The sequence below is a fragment of the Panthera tigris genome, chromosome C1 (assembly GCF_018350195.1).
Source record: "Panthera tigris isolate Pti1 chromosome C1, P.tigris_Pti1_mat1.1, whole genome shotgun sequence".
Lineage (NCBI taxonomy): Eukaryota > Metazoa > Chordata > Mammalia > Carnivora > Felidae > Panthera > Panthera tigris.
The window spans coordinates 153636881-153652661 of NC_056667.1; the positions used below are offsets into that span (position 1 = coordinate 153636881).

At 37.4% G+C, this 15781-nt stretch overlaps 1 protein-coding gene across 2 annotated transcripts in view; it reads right to left on the reverse strand.

Moving 5' to 3' along the window:
* Positions 1 to 15781, reverse strand: part of TTC21B (tetratricopeptide repeat domain 21B) — an 85342-nt gene that overhangs the window by 4851 nt on the left and 64710 nt on the right. For both annotated transcript variants that reach the window (XM_042994614.1, XM_007074628.3), the window contains 5 exons: positions 14319 to 14469; positions 13676 to 13837; positions 11611 to 11806; positions 7344 to 7568; positions 1684 to 1804 (listed from right to left, as the gene is read on the reverse strand). In XM_042994614.1, coding sequence (XP_042850548.1) covers positions 1684 to 1804; positions 7344 to 7568; positions 11611 to 11806; positions 13676 to 13837; positions 14319 to 14469 — 855 coding nt within the window. The remainder of the gene's footprint in view (positions 1 to 1683; positions 1805 to 7343; positions 7569 to 11610; positions 11807 to 13675; positions 13838 to 14318; positions 14470 to 15781) is intronic.

Here is a 15781-nt window from a genome sequence, read left to right on the forward strand (position 1 = left end):
CCTGTGCCATATACCAGTCTAGTAAAATAACAAACTCAAGAAAAATACAAGGTGGGGGAAGTCCTGAACTGACAGCAGTTAATGTAAAGATGACTTATCTGATTGCAAATTAAATCTGAGTCCATACCATGACATAGCTGCTCAAAAGACTCATGCCACCTTAAGGCTAAGTTAACAACTGCTAAAATGCTTAATAAAAAAATAGCTTGATTATGCATATAATTAGATTCTTAAATTATACTTAAGAACTTGTTAATTTCTGGTACAACATTTTGGGAGGGACATGGACAAACAAAAGAGCCTTTTCCAAAGTTATCTGGCCATGAAATCTAATCTCTTTATACTCAATTCTCTTCATTTTTTTTCTTTTTTTAAAGAAGTAACTATTAATACCTCACCAACTATTCCAAAGGACAGAGTAGGAAGCATTATTTTAGAGTTTACAGGAGACAGGAACAAGAAGGCTGAAAGATTTGGAAGCAAGTCTCAGGAAGAATGGACAAGTAATTGAGATAGTTTGAAGAGATGTCTTGGGAGAGACAGGACAGTGGTTGAATTAGAATGCCACCATCGGTAAGAGGGAAGAGACTCTGTGGGCTGCTCCAGAGAAGAGACCTGACCAGTTTCAATGCAGCATATTTCAGCTCAGTACAAAGAAAGGGAAGAGCACAGGTATGAGCTCCTCGCAATGTGGAGGGAGGCTAGTCACTAAGTATATTCTAGATGCTGTGCATCTGGTAGGGATGTTGGAGACTGCATTCCTTGAGTCTATCACTGGAACAAACTGATGTTTCTGGATGCTCAGTAAAAATAAAAAAAATGTTCCATGGTCATATTATTGTGGGAAACACGTCCCTCTGTGATATCCATCACAATGTACATTAGTGTTTAAAGGCATAAGAAGTTCTGCAGTAAAGAGACCTGCAGGGGCGTCCGGGTGGCTCAGTTGGTTACGTATCTGACTCTTGAATTCAGCTCAGGTTATGATCCTACAGTCGTGGGATTGAGCCCCACATTGGGCTCCATGCAGGGCATGGAGCCTGCTTAAGATTCTCTCTCTCTGCTTCTCCCACATCCCTTGCCACTGAACTTGATCTTGATTTAATGAAATGTTTTCTTAACTGATGTGACATTGGAATACTTTTTCCCACAGCATTATCATTTTAGAAATAGCAGAGGGTTAAAGGGAGAGAAAGGGGCAGAGTTAGATTAGATGCAGGGGCGCCTGGGTGGCTCAGCTGGTTAAACGTCTGACTTTGGCTCAGGTCACAATCTTGCAGTTCGTGGGTTTGAGCCCTGTGTTGAGTTCTGTGCTGACAGCTAGGAGCCTGGAGCCCGCTTTAGAGTCCGTGTCTCTCTCTCTTTCTGCCCCTCCCCTTTTCATGCTTTGTCTCTCCCTCTCTCAAAAATAAACATTAAAAAAAAATTAAAAAAAAAAAAAAAAAAGATGTAACTGAGGACCCGTTTGAATCTCAGGACATTATACTTAGTAACTATTAAGCTAATAATCTATTATGAACATAAAATTTATTTTTCAGAAGGACTGATAAAGGAAGTTGGCTTTTTATTTAGGAAGCTGACTGTTTATTTTGTTCTTAAAAAATATTAAATGCATTTAAATGGAGATTTACAAATAAAACTCAAGTTTCCAGAAAAACCTAGTATCTAATTTGTTAAACTCACCTACTGTTGGATTTGTCTGATTGCCATGTTTCCATGCCATCTCATAGTTTAAGGCAGCGTCTGTATATGCTTGCTCTTTTTCCATAATGTATCCCATGTATTCATAAGCTTTGCAGCAAGACTGAAAAAAAAATGGAAGATGTTATCAACAGATATCACTTGATTTTATGGGGGTGCTTATGACTCTAGAGGTTGACCATATTAACTCATTTAATTGGCATATAAAACAATGTTTTTCAACCTTGGCTATGCAATCAAGTCATCTATGGGACTTAATGAAAGATTCTGATCAAGTCCCACTTCTATTCCCCCCAGAGTCAGGAGTTTTACATGCTAGGCAATGGACTGTGTATTTTACACATATACACATACAGTTTTTATTACAAATAGTTTTAAGTTAAAATTAACAGTGTAATGAACCCCATGAACCTCTATCTTCAACAATTAAATCAGGACTAATACTGTTTTAACCTCTACCCCCCACACTTGTCCTTCTGTATTATGAAAGAAAAAAAAAATCCTCAGATATTGTATCATCTCATTCATAAATATTTTACTTTAGTATGCCTCTTTACATACAAGGACTTTCTTTAAACATAACCACAATTTATCATACCTAAACGTAACAACTCATTGATATTACCAAATATCCATTCATTATTCAAATTTCAAATGGTCTCAATATCAGTTTGTTTTGTCTTGTTTTTAGTTTGTTAGGAAGATGATCCAAACAAGACCCACACATTGTAACTGGTGGAAATGTCTCTCAACTTTCTTTTGATCTAGAGGTTTCCTCTCCATCACTCTCTGTGCCTCTTTTTTTGCAAGTTTTGAAACGTAGCAAAAAAGAATTTTTATCCTAGAGTTCCTCACAGCCCAGATTTAGTTGAATGCATCCTTGCAGTGCTTATGTAATATATTCCTATATCACCAATATTTCCTGGAAATTGTAATTAGATCTAGAGGTTTGAATTTGATTTCAATCTTTGAGGACAGAGGTAAAAGTACTTCTAGGTCAGTGCCCTGGTGAGCCACATTGAAGCCTGAGGCAAAAGGAAAAATGCACAACTCTGTATACATGTTTTTGTGATTTAATTGATAATTTCCCCCCCAGATGTTAACATTTGACAAATCAAATTGACAAGTTGAGATATTAAAACTCACAACATTTAAAATTTAAATATTTCTTTATACCCAAACTAAATTTATTATAATTTTATTTTCCTGACTTTAATGGGAGTAAATATATTAACATTTTCATTAAAATCATTACCCACTGAAAAATATACAGGGGCACATGAGTGGTACAGTCGGTTAAGCGTCTGACTCTTGATTTTGGCTCAGGTCACGATCTCATGGTTCATGAGTTTGAGCCCTGTGTGGAGCTCTGTGTGGAAGTGTGAAGCCTGCCTGGGATTCTCTCTCTCCCTCTCTCTGCTCCTCCCCTGCTCGTGCTTTCTTTCTCAAAATAAATAAGTAAACATTTTAAAAACGAAAAATATGTAAAAACATGGATATGGAGACATAAATTTTCCCCTTTTGTTTCAGGCTTCAATACCACTCAGCACAGCACTGTCAGATGCTATTTAACATTTTGGCATTTTGGCTAAAAAATACTGCATTAAATTATTTATTAAAAATTTTTTCCTCCAATGTTTATGTATTTATTTTGAGAGTGAGACAGACAGAGTGTGAACAGGGGAGGGGCAGACAGAAAGGGAGACACAGAATCCGAAGCAGGCTCCAGGCTCTGAGCTGTCAGCACAGAGCCCGATGTGGGGCCTGAACTCACAAACTGTGAGATCATGACCCGAGCTGAAGTCAGATGCTCAACCGACTGAGCCACCCAGGTGCCCCTGCATTATTTATTGTAATAATATTTTATTATAATTTATAATAGGTATCTTGATTAAATGATAATTTACCTACAATGGACTGTTTCTATTCCCCCCAAATCCGTACATGGAAAGCCTAACCTCCAGTGTGATGCTACTAGGAGATGGGATCTTTCAGAGCTAATTAGGTCATGAGGGTGGAGCTCTCGTGAGTGGGATTGGTGTCCTTATAAAAGAGACCCCAGACAGTTCTCTTATCCTCTCCTCCCACCATGTGAGGTCACAACAAAAAGTCAGTGGTCTGCAACCCAGAAAGGTGCCCTCACCAGAACCCAGCCATGCTGGCACCCTTACTCCAGACGTCCAGCCTCCAGAACTGTGACAAATCAACTTCTACCGTTTCTATGCCACCCGGTCTATAGCACTTTGTTATAGTAGCACCAGCTGCCTAAGATCATTACTGAGACGTAAAGTGCCCTTGGAAATTTTGGACCCCAAGTGAGGGTTTCACTAACCTCACCCCAGTTCAGCCCTGTCATAGATGGCGTGATCTTCCCTGAGGAGGCACATAACGTCAGGTTCTCTTTTGATGATGTTATACCCTTTCATCAATTTATCAGGGCTGGAAAATGATGATAGTCTATCACTCTTCATTTACTATCTGGAAACATCTATAATAAGAGATGTCTTTTATACTATATTGTTTCCCAGTAGTGTAGTTCATACAGAAAAGGTAGGCTAAGTGCTTAATGGCTTCCCTTTATTTCCCAGCTTCAGAAATAATAGTTCATCAGTATATGCCAATGGTGACTAATTAGGTTTTTCATTTTTTTTTTTCTTTTTTGGATCTTTGTAAACCCATGGATTTAAACTTTTTTGGTGTGTTTCAATCCACTGCAGTTACTATTCTTACTGAGAGTTAATGTGTTCCAACTCTGGCTACTGTGAGTGTCTTCAAGTTGGCTCCTGAGTCCTTGACATGACTCTAATCATCTTCGATAGTTTCCTTGCCATCTGGTATGACAAGATGGTCTAGTGTCATCCTGTACATTTCTGTCCCAGATCTGGATGATCTCCATCTTTTAATTATACAATTCAAGGTTTCGAAGCTCTAGTTCCTGAATCTCATGCTTCCAATATTGACATGCCTAATCAGCCAAATGGCGCCTCTAAAGTAGCCATTGTGTTCAGCCATGCAATATATTGCTGTCAGTGTTCCAGGAAACTGAAATTCTATCTGCACTGAAACCTTAATTTCCATGTAATCTCACTTAATCCTAGACGAGGCGTGTAAGGGTCAGCCATTTGGCTGTTTACATTTTTCTTTTTCTTTTTAATTGAAGTATAGTTGACACACAATGTTACATTAGTTTTGGGTGTACAACATAGTGATTTACCAAGTCTATACCTTATTCCATGCTCACTACAAGCATAGTTCCCATGTGTCACCATACAACGTTATTACAATATCACTGACTATATTCCCTATGCTGTACCTCTTTTCTTTTTTTAAATGTTTATTTATTTATTTTGAGGGGGGAGGCGCAGAGAGAGACAGAAAGAGAGAATCCTAAGCAGACTGTGCCCTGTCAGCATAGAGCCCAACCGGGGGCTCAAACTCATGAACCGTGAGATCATGACCTGAGCCAAAATCAAGAGCTGGACACTTAACCGACTAAGTCTCCCAGGGACCCACCCACTCCATGCTGTACCTCTCATCCCCATGACTTTTTCACTCCATAACTGGAAGTCTGTATCTCCCATTCCTCTTAACCCACTTTGCCCATACCCCTATGACCCACTCCTCTGGCAGCTATTAGTTTGTTCTTTGAGTCTGTTTCTGCCTTTTGTTTGTTTAGATTCCACGTATAAGTGAAATCATGTGGTAGTTATCTTTCTCTGACTTATTTCACTTAGCGTAATACCCTCTAGGTCTATCCATCTTGCACAAATGGCAAGGACCCATTCTCTTTTTATGGCTGAGTCATAGTCCACTGAATATATCTGCCACATCATCTTTATCCATTCTATCAATGTACACTTGGGTTGCTTCTTATCTCAGCTATTGTAAATGATGCTGCTTTTTAAACATGGGAGTGTATATAACTTTTTGAATTAGTGTTTTCATTTCATTTGGGTATATACTGAGCAGTGAAATTTTTGGATCATATAGTCTTTCTATTTCTAATTTTTTGGGGAACGTCCATATTGTTTTCCATAGTGGCTGTACAAATTTACATTCCCACCAATAGTGCACAAGAGTTTCCTTTTCTCTACATCCTTGCCAACACTTGTTATTTTTTGTCTTTTTGATGATCCTAGTCATTGTGACAGGTGTAAAGTGATATTTCACTGTGGGTTTGATTTGCATTTCCCAGATGGTTAGTGATATTGAGCAACTTTTCATGTCTATTGGCCATTTGTACATCTTCTTTGGAAAAATGTCTATTCAGGTCCTCTGCCCATTTTTAAATTGGATTTTTGTTTGTTTTTGGTATTGAATTCTACAAATTTTTCATATACTTTGGATATTTTTTCACTTTTTTTCAAAAATTTTTAATGTTTATTTATTTTTGAGAGAGAGAGAGAGAGATAGAGAGCGTAGCGTACATGCTAGTCGGGGAGGGGCAGAGAGAGAGGGAGATACAGAACCCGAAGAAGGCTCCAGACTCCAAGCTGTCAGCACAGACCCAATGCTAGGTTCCAACCAACGAACTGTGAGATCATGACCTGAGCCGAAGTCAGAGGCTTAATTGCCACCCAGGCACCCCTATATACTTTGGATATTAACCTCTTATCAAATATATCATTGCAAATATCTTCTCCCACTTCTGCCCTTTTGCTTTGTTGATGGTTTCCTTCTCTGTGTATAAGCTTTTTATTTTGGTGTAGTCCCAGTAGTTTATTTTTGTCTTATTTCCTTTGCCTGAGGGGTCTGGAGGCAGATTTTTCAAAACCTATTAATTAGTATTACCTGTTTTTCAAGTCCAACTTAACTTCAAATTAGATGTACAGACTATAAATTGATAAATGGCTTGATATTTTGGGTTTTTAAAGTTATTAAAGTAACTTAATAGCATTAGATGATCTGTTTTATAACTTAATTTGCTCAAAGAGAATAAGACAGATTTACTATGATTACGATTTTGAGGTAATTGACATGAATCTGTAAAGATAAATATCCTTAAGTTTCTAAGTTGATTGCAATTATTTCTCAACAAATAGTAACAAATTCTTTAAAAATGTTATAAGACATTCTTTTTTGCGTGCCTAAAAACCAAAATGAGCTATTACTGAAATATGGTGGAATTGTATAGACTTAAAGATTTTCAGCTTTATACCTAAAGGTAAGAACTTTTTAATAAGCAAATTAAATGCTGGAAAGACTTTTCCCCACAAAATATATTATGCATAGTGGATTTTAATAATGTGAAAACAACATGCAGCTGCAGTAAATTTATCTAGAGTATTTCTTAATAGGAGGGACAGACGTCCGCAATTAACGTTCTTCTGCAATTTTCATTAGTTCTGGGATGAGCTGGATAATCACAAATGCTTGACATTCCATAAACACTTTCTGTAAGTGGGGCGTAAACCACAGCTGAACCCTGAAACTGCATCAATCTCTATTTTTCTTTATTTTCAAAAGCAAATGGCTTCTTTCTTCTCATGACTGTTTATTTCCTGATTGTGTTAAGAATAAACATTTAATTTTCAAAAAATACACAAGAATCCTTAGAAATGGACCAACATTCTATAATAACCTATTACGGGAAGCTTGTAAGTGAAAGGTTAACAATGATGTTTTACTCTTCAATCACCTACCCTATTATGACGCAGGCACCGTTTTAATAGCTCTTCTGCCATGTCGTATTTTGCTGATTGAATATAAATATCAGCAAGCAGCAGCCAACTCTTCTCAAAGTCCTCAGCATCAATAGGATTCCAGTTCATTTTCGCAATCCGCTTCAGCTGGTTTCTGGCTCTTGGAGTCTGTTTCAAGATCATATAAGCTGTTGCCATTCCCAAAAGTGCTGGAATATGATCCCTCTGTAAGAAAGCAAAACTTCAGATGCCCATATACACAAATATACATGTTCTATGTTTAAAAGGAAACAGGGAAAGTAGCAAGTGCTACACAATGTGAGAACTGGCCTGTGAATTCTGTAACTGGCTCCACAGATATAACTGTGACATAGTCATTATTTAATACACTGAGTAAACTCAAGCTATCATGGAGAAACCTGGTCAGGCACCATGCAGTCAAAATAATTCAATAAATACACAGATGCCAGAACCACATGATTCAGACCATTAAGGCGACTTAATCTTTTGGGGACTAATTAGTTTTTATGGTTTTATACAGAAACAGGAAAAAACAAAATTCTGTTTCAGTATAATACTCGTTAAACATTTGCGTTTCAGATTCTGCATTCAGATTCCTTAGTTCTTTCACTTGTAAAACAAGAATGAGAATGATTTACCTGCAAATGATATTCCTTCTCTATGTGAACTTCTACTGACTTATCTATATTGACTTTTTATCGATATGGACTTTTATCGCTTGTTTTCCCTTCCTTCTTGTTTTATTTGAAAGCCTCTTCATCCAATTAAGTTTGACCAATGAAATCTTATAAACAAGGCATGCGATTAATCACTCAGAAATTATATGAAATAAACTCATGCCTTAAAACACTCTTTTAGACTTAGAGCCTGCTGCTTGGTAGTGTCTATAAAACACAATGTTCTTTTAGAGAAGAGTTCAGAGTCAGAAAATGTCACTCTGTGAAACCTACAGACTAAAAAGAATTGGTATGAAATGGAAGCCATTAGTGATCTACCCAGAAAACCAACTTACCTAAGCAATATGTGTATATCCCTGATAAAGCTAGGGGGGCTTCTTACATTTCAGCAGTGGGATCATGATGTTTTCATAAAGAGAAGGCTTCAGGTTAAAATACAAATAAAAGACGAGAGACTGTGCTTTAGAAATTACAATATCATGACTATAATAAAAGGACACTGTAAGATAGCAAGTTTGGGTAACCAATAAGGAATACTGCCAAAAGGAGACTAGAGGGGCATGTTCAATGTCCAACCCTGATCATGGTTGGAAGTCAGAAATAACCCTGGAATATGGGGCCCCTGGGTGGCTCAGTCGGTTGAGCGTCCAACTTTGGCTTAGGTCAGGATCTTGCGGTCTGTGAGTTCGAGCCCTGCGTTGGGCTCTGTGCTGACAGCTCGGAGCCTGGAGCCTGCTTTGGATTCTGTGCCTCCCTCTCTCTCCGCCCCTCCCCTGCTCATGCTCTGTCTGTCTCTCTGTCAAAAATAAATAAAACATTAAAAAAAAAATTAAAAAAAAAAAAAAAGAAAGAAATAACCCTGGAATAGAGAGGACAGTTCCTTAGAGCTTGATGAAAACAATTTTTTGGAAGATAAAATTTCTTTGGTTGTAATTCTATGCCTAGCAACAAACTTCCAATATGTAATTTGCTGTTGTAATTAAGGGATGGCAAAAAGGTTTGAGTGCCAAATTCAGCCAATTGGTGGTAGATTTTGGAGACATAAGGGGCATATTATCAATTATTGAGCCCCTCCCCCCTTCTGTAGAAAGGAAAGAAAATAGAGGTCTGCTCTGAATTTGTCAGCCTGGTCCTAGGACAGCCCAAGACAAGAAAGGTTCTATAAAAATGTCCAGATCTAGGGGTGCCTGGGTGGCTCAGTCGGTTAAACATCCAATTTCAGCTCAGGTCATGATCTCAGTTTGTGAGTTTGAGCCCCGCATCGGGCTCTGTGCTGACACCTCAGAGCCTGTAGCCTGCTTTGCATTCTGTGTCTCCCTCTATCTCTGCCCCTCCCCTGCTCATGCTCTATCTCTCTCTTTCAAAATAAAAAAAATTAAAAAAAAGTCCAGATCTAGTCACATGCTAAAAATATCCTACACTATACATTTAAAAATAAGCTCTCTGAATCACACACCTTGAGTTTGATTGGAATTAATCAACTTCTCACCGCTTGATCACTCCTGAATGAACTCAAGAATGGTTTCTAAAAGCGCAAACCTGAGTTACAACCCCTGCATTAGACCCATATGTCTTTTCTGGTGCAGACATCCTAAGGTGTTCAGCTGGCTTGTCAATGTCTCTCTCAGTCACTCTGAGCTGCAGCAACTTTAGATCACAGAAGACAATATAGCCATGTTGTAACCAATGCACCCTTATGCTTCAAGACGACAGGATGAAAACAGGTGGAAACAGTTTGCTTGGGTTTAATGTGTCTTCTACCTTTTCCTCAGGTGACTTCCTGTTACCTACCTCTTTTTCAATCAATCTGAATGCTACAGAGTGTCATAAATATACCCCATGCTTGTCTGCCTCCTTGCCTTTGTTCATACTTTCCCCTTCCCCTAGAATGTATGTATCGTCTGTCTCTGCCTGTGAAAATGCAATTTATCATGGTTCCTCTTAAATCACACCTCTCCACAAAAGGGCCTCCCCCTTTCCTTATACTGTTTCCTACACCACTTTTACCTGTAACTCTAGGACAGAATGTAATAGATTTTGGTTTGTACACAGGCAGTATGCTTTGCCTTATCATCCCTAGATTATGATAAACTCGATAAAAGAGAATATACACTTTTGTGATTCCCATTTTGCCTAGCACCCACTGGCTGCTTAGTGAATATTCATTTTATTAATACATGCAGCTTATGAGTTAAAAGAAAAAAATGCCAGATAAAACTCACTGCTGAAACATCAGTTCATGCATCAGTCTTAGGCTGGAATGGTCAGTGAACAGATTTGAGGGTAGTATATTACTAATCACACATATATGAATGGTAAAAACAATGCAGTCTCACCAACACAAAAAACTGGCACAGTACTGCTAAGAAACAGCCGTGATGTCGCTCACTGATTTTGGTGTTCTCTCAAACCTTATGATTTAAACTCTCTCCCCTACTTCTGCTCTCCATTCATCAGCCGCTGTCGTCCATCTGCTGCCACACGGCCCACCCCTGAGAGGGTCACGTCATGGTCAGCAGAAGGGTGCTGCTCTAGAATGTCACTGCTGCTGATACTACCTTGCTGTTAAGTTCCAAGGGTGGCTTACAGGGGTGATAAAGTGCCATCTAGGATGCTTGTGCACAAATGGCAACAGGAGCTATAGGTTCCCCAAAGCTCTCCTGGGTCATGGGAGGCAAGAGGAAGGGGCCACTGCAGGAGGGTTTTGGTGGCTTACTGCTACCACTATGATCTCTGAACCGCAAGAAAACACAGCAAAGTTCTGTATGTCCTCTGAGAGACATAAATTATGAATTTTTGGTGGCCTACAACACTGTTGAATGGAAGAACATGAAATCCAATGAGTATGCTTAGAACTAGCGATCACCCACTGCTGATGAGTGGGGTCCTAGAATTCCTTCCTTAGTATCAAGCAATTGAAGAAATACAGCACTGTGTGAGAGAAGGCAAAACCAAGAACCCAGAGTGCGAAGGTGGATCTGAGTGAGGTGAAAAGAGAAGAAAACCTCTGATCTAATTATTATTTGCTCTAATTATTATTACTGTTGTTACTATTATTATTTTTGCAGGGGCAAACAACACCATTATTCTCACGACTGAATTATAAGCGGTCAGTACTGACCTCATTTAGCCTTAGATTTGGAAACATTTCAAGTTTGCACAAGTGAAAAGGTGAGCTATCAAGGCAGACAGGTATTTATTTTCACTTAGCAAGTTAAGTGAAACAACACAGAAACTTTCCAGAAGACAAAGCCATTCCTTTGAGTTAATTTATGCCCTTTTGAAGAAGAATTTCCTTTTCTTAGAATTTACCATTCTAATAGGAATAAATATAAATACATATATAAAGAAATACAAATAAATACAAATATAAATAAATAAATATAAACAACATATCAAAATAGTAACAAAACTGTTTCTTCTGGAAACAGAGGTATATATATATTACGTAGAATTATGCCGAACTACAGAGGCAATTTGTACTTGTAATTAAGTCAATCTTCAGAAAGTAAACAACTATTTCTATACCACCAAGAAAGATAATATAAAGCTGAAAAAGAAAATCTAACCTCAGATGTTGCTATTTCAGTGAAGGTATTCAATGCTTGTTCAACATTAGACTTCTGCTTGGTAGCGACTAGGCAATAGTTTTCCATTATGCGAAGCTGTACATGACCCTGAATGGTCTGAGGTTTTAGTTCTTTAAGGAGTTTTTCTGCTGTTCTCACTGCTAATTGCACAGACTCTTGCTTCTCAGTTGAATTCCTATATACAATTAAAAATAAATCTGTCTGTTACTCATGAAGTAAAAAATTCACTGATTTTGGAATGAGCCCTAGGGTACACTGGCTTCTTTGCTGTCACTTAATGTAACCCTTTTGTGGAATGTCACTCATTCTCTTCTAATACAAAGTGAACCACGGTTACAATGCATTAGATTTAAATAATTAATACAGCTTTAATGAAACACCATTAAACATTTATTCACTTTAGACTGAAGACAAAAATTGGACAATATCTGTATGTGGTAAGTGTGTTCATTTCCACTAATATAAAACTAGAATTCGGGAGAAGTAGAATCATTCAATTATCAAGTGGTACATATACTCAGAAAATGAAAGGAAAGAAAGGAGGGAGTAAAAAGTAACTAACTTTGCTGAAGCACCTACTATGTGCCAAGTACTGCAATATTTTTACCTATCGGTCTCTCAGAAAAGAAACTATGTATCTGTCAAAGGCTGTAAATGTCAAGTGTAAAAACAATGTGGATATGTGACATCAATTTTCTTATTTTTAAAAAAATATATAAATCAATTAATAAAAGGAAATTAAATTCTCAAAGCCCATTCAGTAAACCATTGGTTTTTTTACCTCAGGCTTCAGGCTTTACCTTCTCTAAAACATTTCACATTGTTGAATACCTTCTTCAAAGTTTCCCTCCTTTGCCTTCTGTAACATTATGGTTTTGGGTCTCTTGCTACCATGCTGAGTGTCCTTTTCTGACTTCCCTTCCTCCTCCAATCCCCTTAAACATTAGCCCGAAGTTTAGTTTTCAAACTTATGTTACTGCATTCTATTTGCAAAGAGGCCATTCATTGAGCTCCAACTGTCTACTCTGATCACACATCCCCCACACCTGTATCTCCAGCTGGGACCTCCCTTCCGAGTTCTAGTTTTATATTTTCAACTATTTGCTAAATATTTCCATGAGGACAGCCTATAGTTGCATAACAGTATGTTACCTAAACCTTTATAAACAAACAGAAACATGCCTCTCCTTTGCTCTAAAACTTTTAATGGTCTCTATAACCCAAGCCTCCAAATCTGTCATTAAAACCTCTCAGCAGTCTGTTCTCACTTTCTCTCACACCCCTGTGCATCTTCCCCTGACTGCTTTGCACTGCTAGGATTTCTATGAATTCTTGTAACACTTACTATCCATTTCACCCATTTCTGTTTTGTCAAAGATCCAATGGTTTCAGATATTGTCTTGCCTCCTAAGTAAATTACATGCTCCTGAAGGCAGAAACTACCTTATGTACCTTACGCATTTACATCCTTATATATCCCCTACAATGCCTTACCCATTTCTGAGAACAAGCAACTAACACAGGTTGATAGCAACAGCACTATTTATCAACAGTGCACCACGGTGGCTATTAGCAGGAACTTTGAGGTCATGTAGAACTCAGTCCACATCTTGCCCCCACCATTTACTATCACATTAGATAGGTTAACTCTGAGCTTAGTTCACAACACTGTTGCAGGGAGTAAATAAGACAATGCACATAAAGTATATAGTATAGCACAGGGTATGGCAGAGAACTACCATATGCTAAGGAGTTACTGTTACTGTGTGGACAGCTTTTGCTAAAGTAATCAAATTCTACAATTTATGCTGTTTCAACAAGTAATTAGGGAAATGTCTTTGTAGCATGCTTATTCTGATTTAGGAAGCCTCTTAAAAGCATTTCATGCTTGTTTCAGAGAATGGCTATTCTAGCTATGATTTTTTTTCACCTGCCTTTTCATTAGTGCTCTCCTAGAGTTTAGCCCTCTTTTAGAAGGTATCCTTGCTTGTTATCCCTAGTAACTGTTTCCAGAAAAGGGATAATTTGTCAAATGATAACTCACCCTAGGTCTCCATCCAGATTTTCAAATACTTCACCTCCAACAGTTTCATTATCTGGATTCAGACAGATTTCTATCATATTATAAAGGGCATTTTGGCCCCAGTCACTGTCTTTCCGAGCTTTATTAAAGTGTCGAAGGGCATCATTTGGTTCTCCAGTATACCTTGTTAGATATTAAAAAAAAAAAATCACTTATTTCAATTGTCGACTACAAACTTTAAGTCATTTATAATATCTTTGGTAAAGATTTGGTTAAAATTATTAACATGTTTTTTTAAAGTTTTTAATTTGAGAGAGAGAGAGAGAGAGCACAAATGGGGGAGAGGGGCAGAAGAAGGGAAGGAGGGAGGGAGAGATGCAGGGAGGGAGGGGGAGGGAGAGAGAGAGAGAGAGAGAGAGAGAGAGAGAGAGAATGAATCCTAAGCAGGCTCGTGCTCAGCCCAGAGTCCGACTTGGGGCTGGATCCCATGACCCTGGGATCATGACCTGAGCCGAAATCAAGAATTGGATGCTCGACCCACTGAGCCACCCAAGCGCTCCATAAAATGTAGATCTATCTTAAGACAAAGGAAAGTTTATTCTACTTCATTCACAATGAGAAAGAAAAAAACTATTATGTAGGATTTATTCACCAACAGATTTACCAAAGATATAGTCCTTTACAGTATTGAAATCCCGGCTCCAATTTTGCTCTGCAGTTACGTTTTTCAGCCATTAAGAAAAATCTTGGAACATCCTCAAGTTTTCCACATCTTCTCAGGAAATCAATTAAACGAGATAATGTCATGTAATTATCTAGAAACAAAGAATATTTCAAATATAGACAACATTTTATATCTCTTGTTTTTGTGGTTATAATCCTGCTTCATTAAAGTACAGTTTACTTTAAGTGATGTAGAATTTAAATACAAGCAAAAGGAATGCTTTAGGTATTATAAACCCTTAAAAAGACTGTATGAGTAATTGGATAAAGGTTTGGTTGGTCTGGGCAGTGGGAGAAGGTTCTATACAAGCCAATGTATAAAAATGTACATTTGTTATAACTTAATTTTCAACTGTTCCTGGGACCAAAACCTAGAAACAGTCTCTGCATTGATCATCTAAACTGTAACTGTAGAATTCAGGAGGGTTGATGTGATTACACAGGGTTAAGACTACCTCTGACCTCCTTTCTCCTCCACCCTTAGCTAGGAACAGGGTGAGAACAGTACTTTTTGATGATAATGTTTGGGGTGGGCAATTAGAAATTTTACTCCAGACTTTTCTTAGTATGTATATGTGACTAATGTACTAGACACTAGCTTACCATAATACAACTGTAACAAATCAGTCCTAGTATTTTAATCCTAATTTGCCTTCTCCTAAGAAAAAAGAATTAATTTAGTTCTTTGGTATCAGGTATAATTTACTGGCAGGTTCCTAGAAAGCCTTCTCCCAATTCTATCTAGTTCTTTTATATCATTAAAATACTGTTTTGAGAAAAATTTAATAAATATTTTTCAGATTGTAAAAATAACGCATGGACATTTTAGAAAATTTGGAAAAGTATAAAGAAGAAAAAGAAATCACTCATATTCCCACCAGCTAGAGATGACCACATTTTTGTACTTCTCCTTTCATATATTTGTGAGTGAAAATCATTCTATCAGTATTTATGTATCTACTTTTATTCTATCAATATTTAGTATACATAAAATTAATATGCAATATTAATATACAATATTAATATATACAAAATTGAAGTCACACTTGGGGTTTTAATTTTGGTTCAGCATTATACAATAAACATTTCCCAACTCATTAAATAGTCTTCAAAAACATGATTTAAATAGCTGCATAATAGTCTATTATATCAATGGCTCATATTTTATTTCTCTATAGTTGTGCTTTTTAGATGTTTGGACTCTCAAGTTTCAGTGAGCACAGGACTCATAGTAGGGGATTTGTGAAAATCATTGTATAAGCTATGCTGATCTTTTCTGTTGAGTGAATTAGAATTAAAACACACAATCAAAAACTTTTTAAGAAATTTTTCCTTGATTTTATGTTCTAAGGAGAGAAAATATATGATCCAGCAAGTCCACTTCTGGGTATATATTCCAAAGAA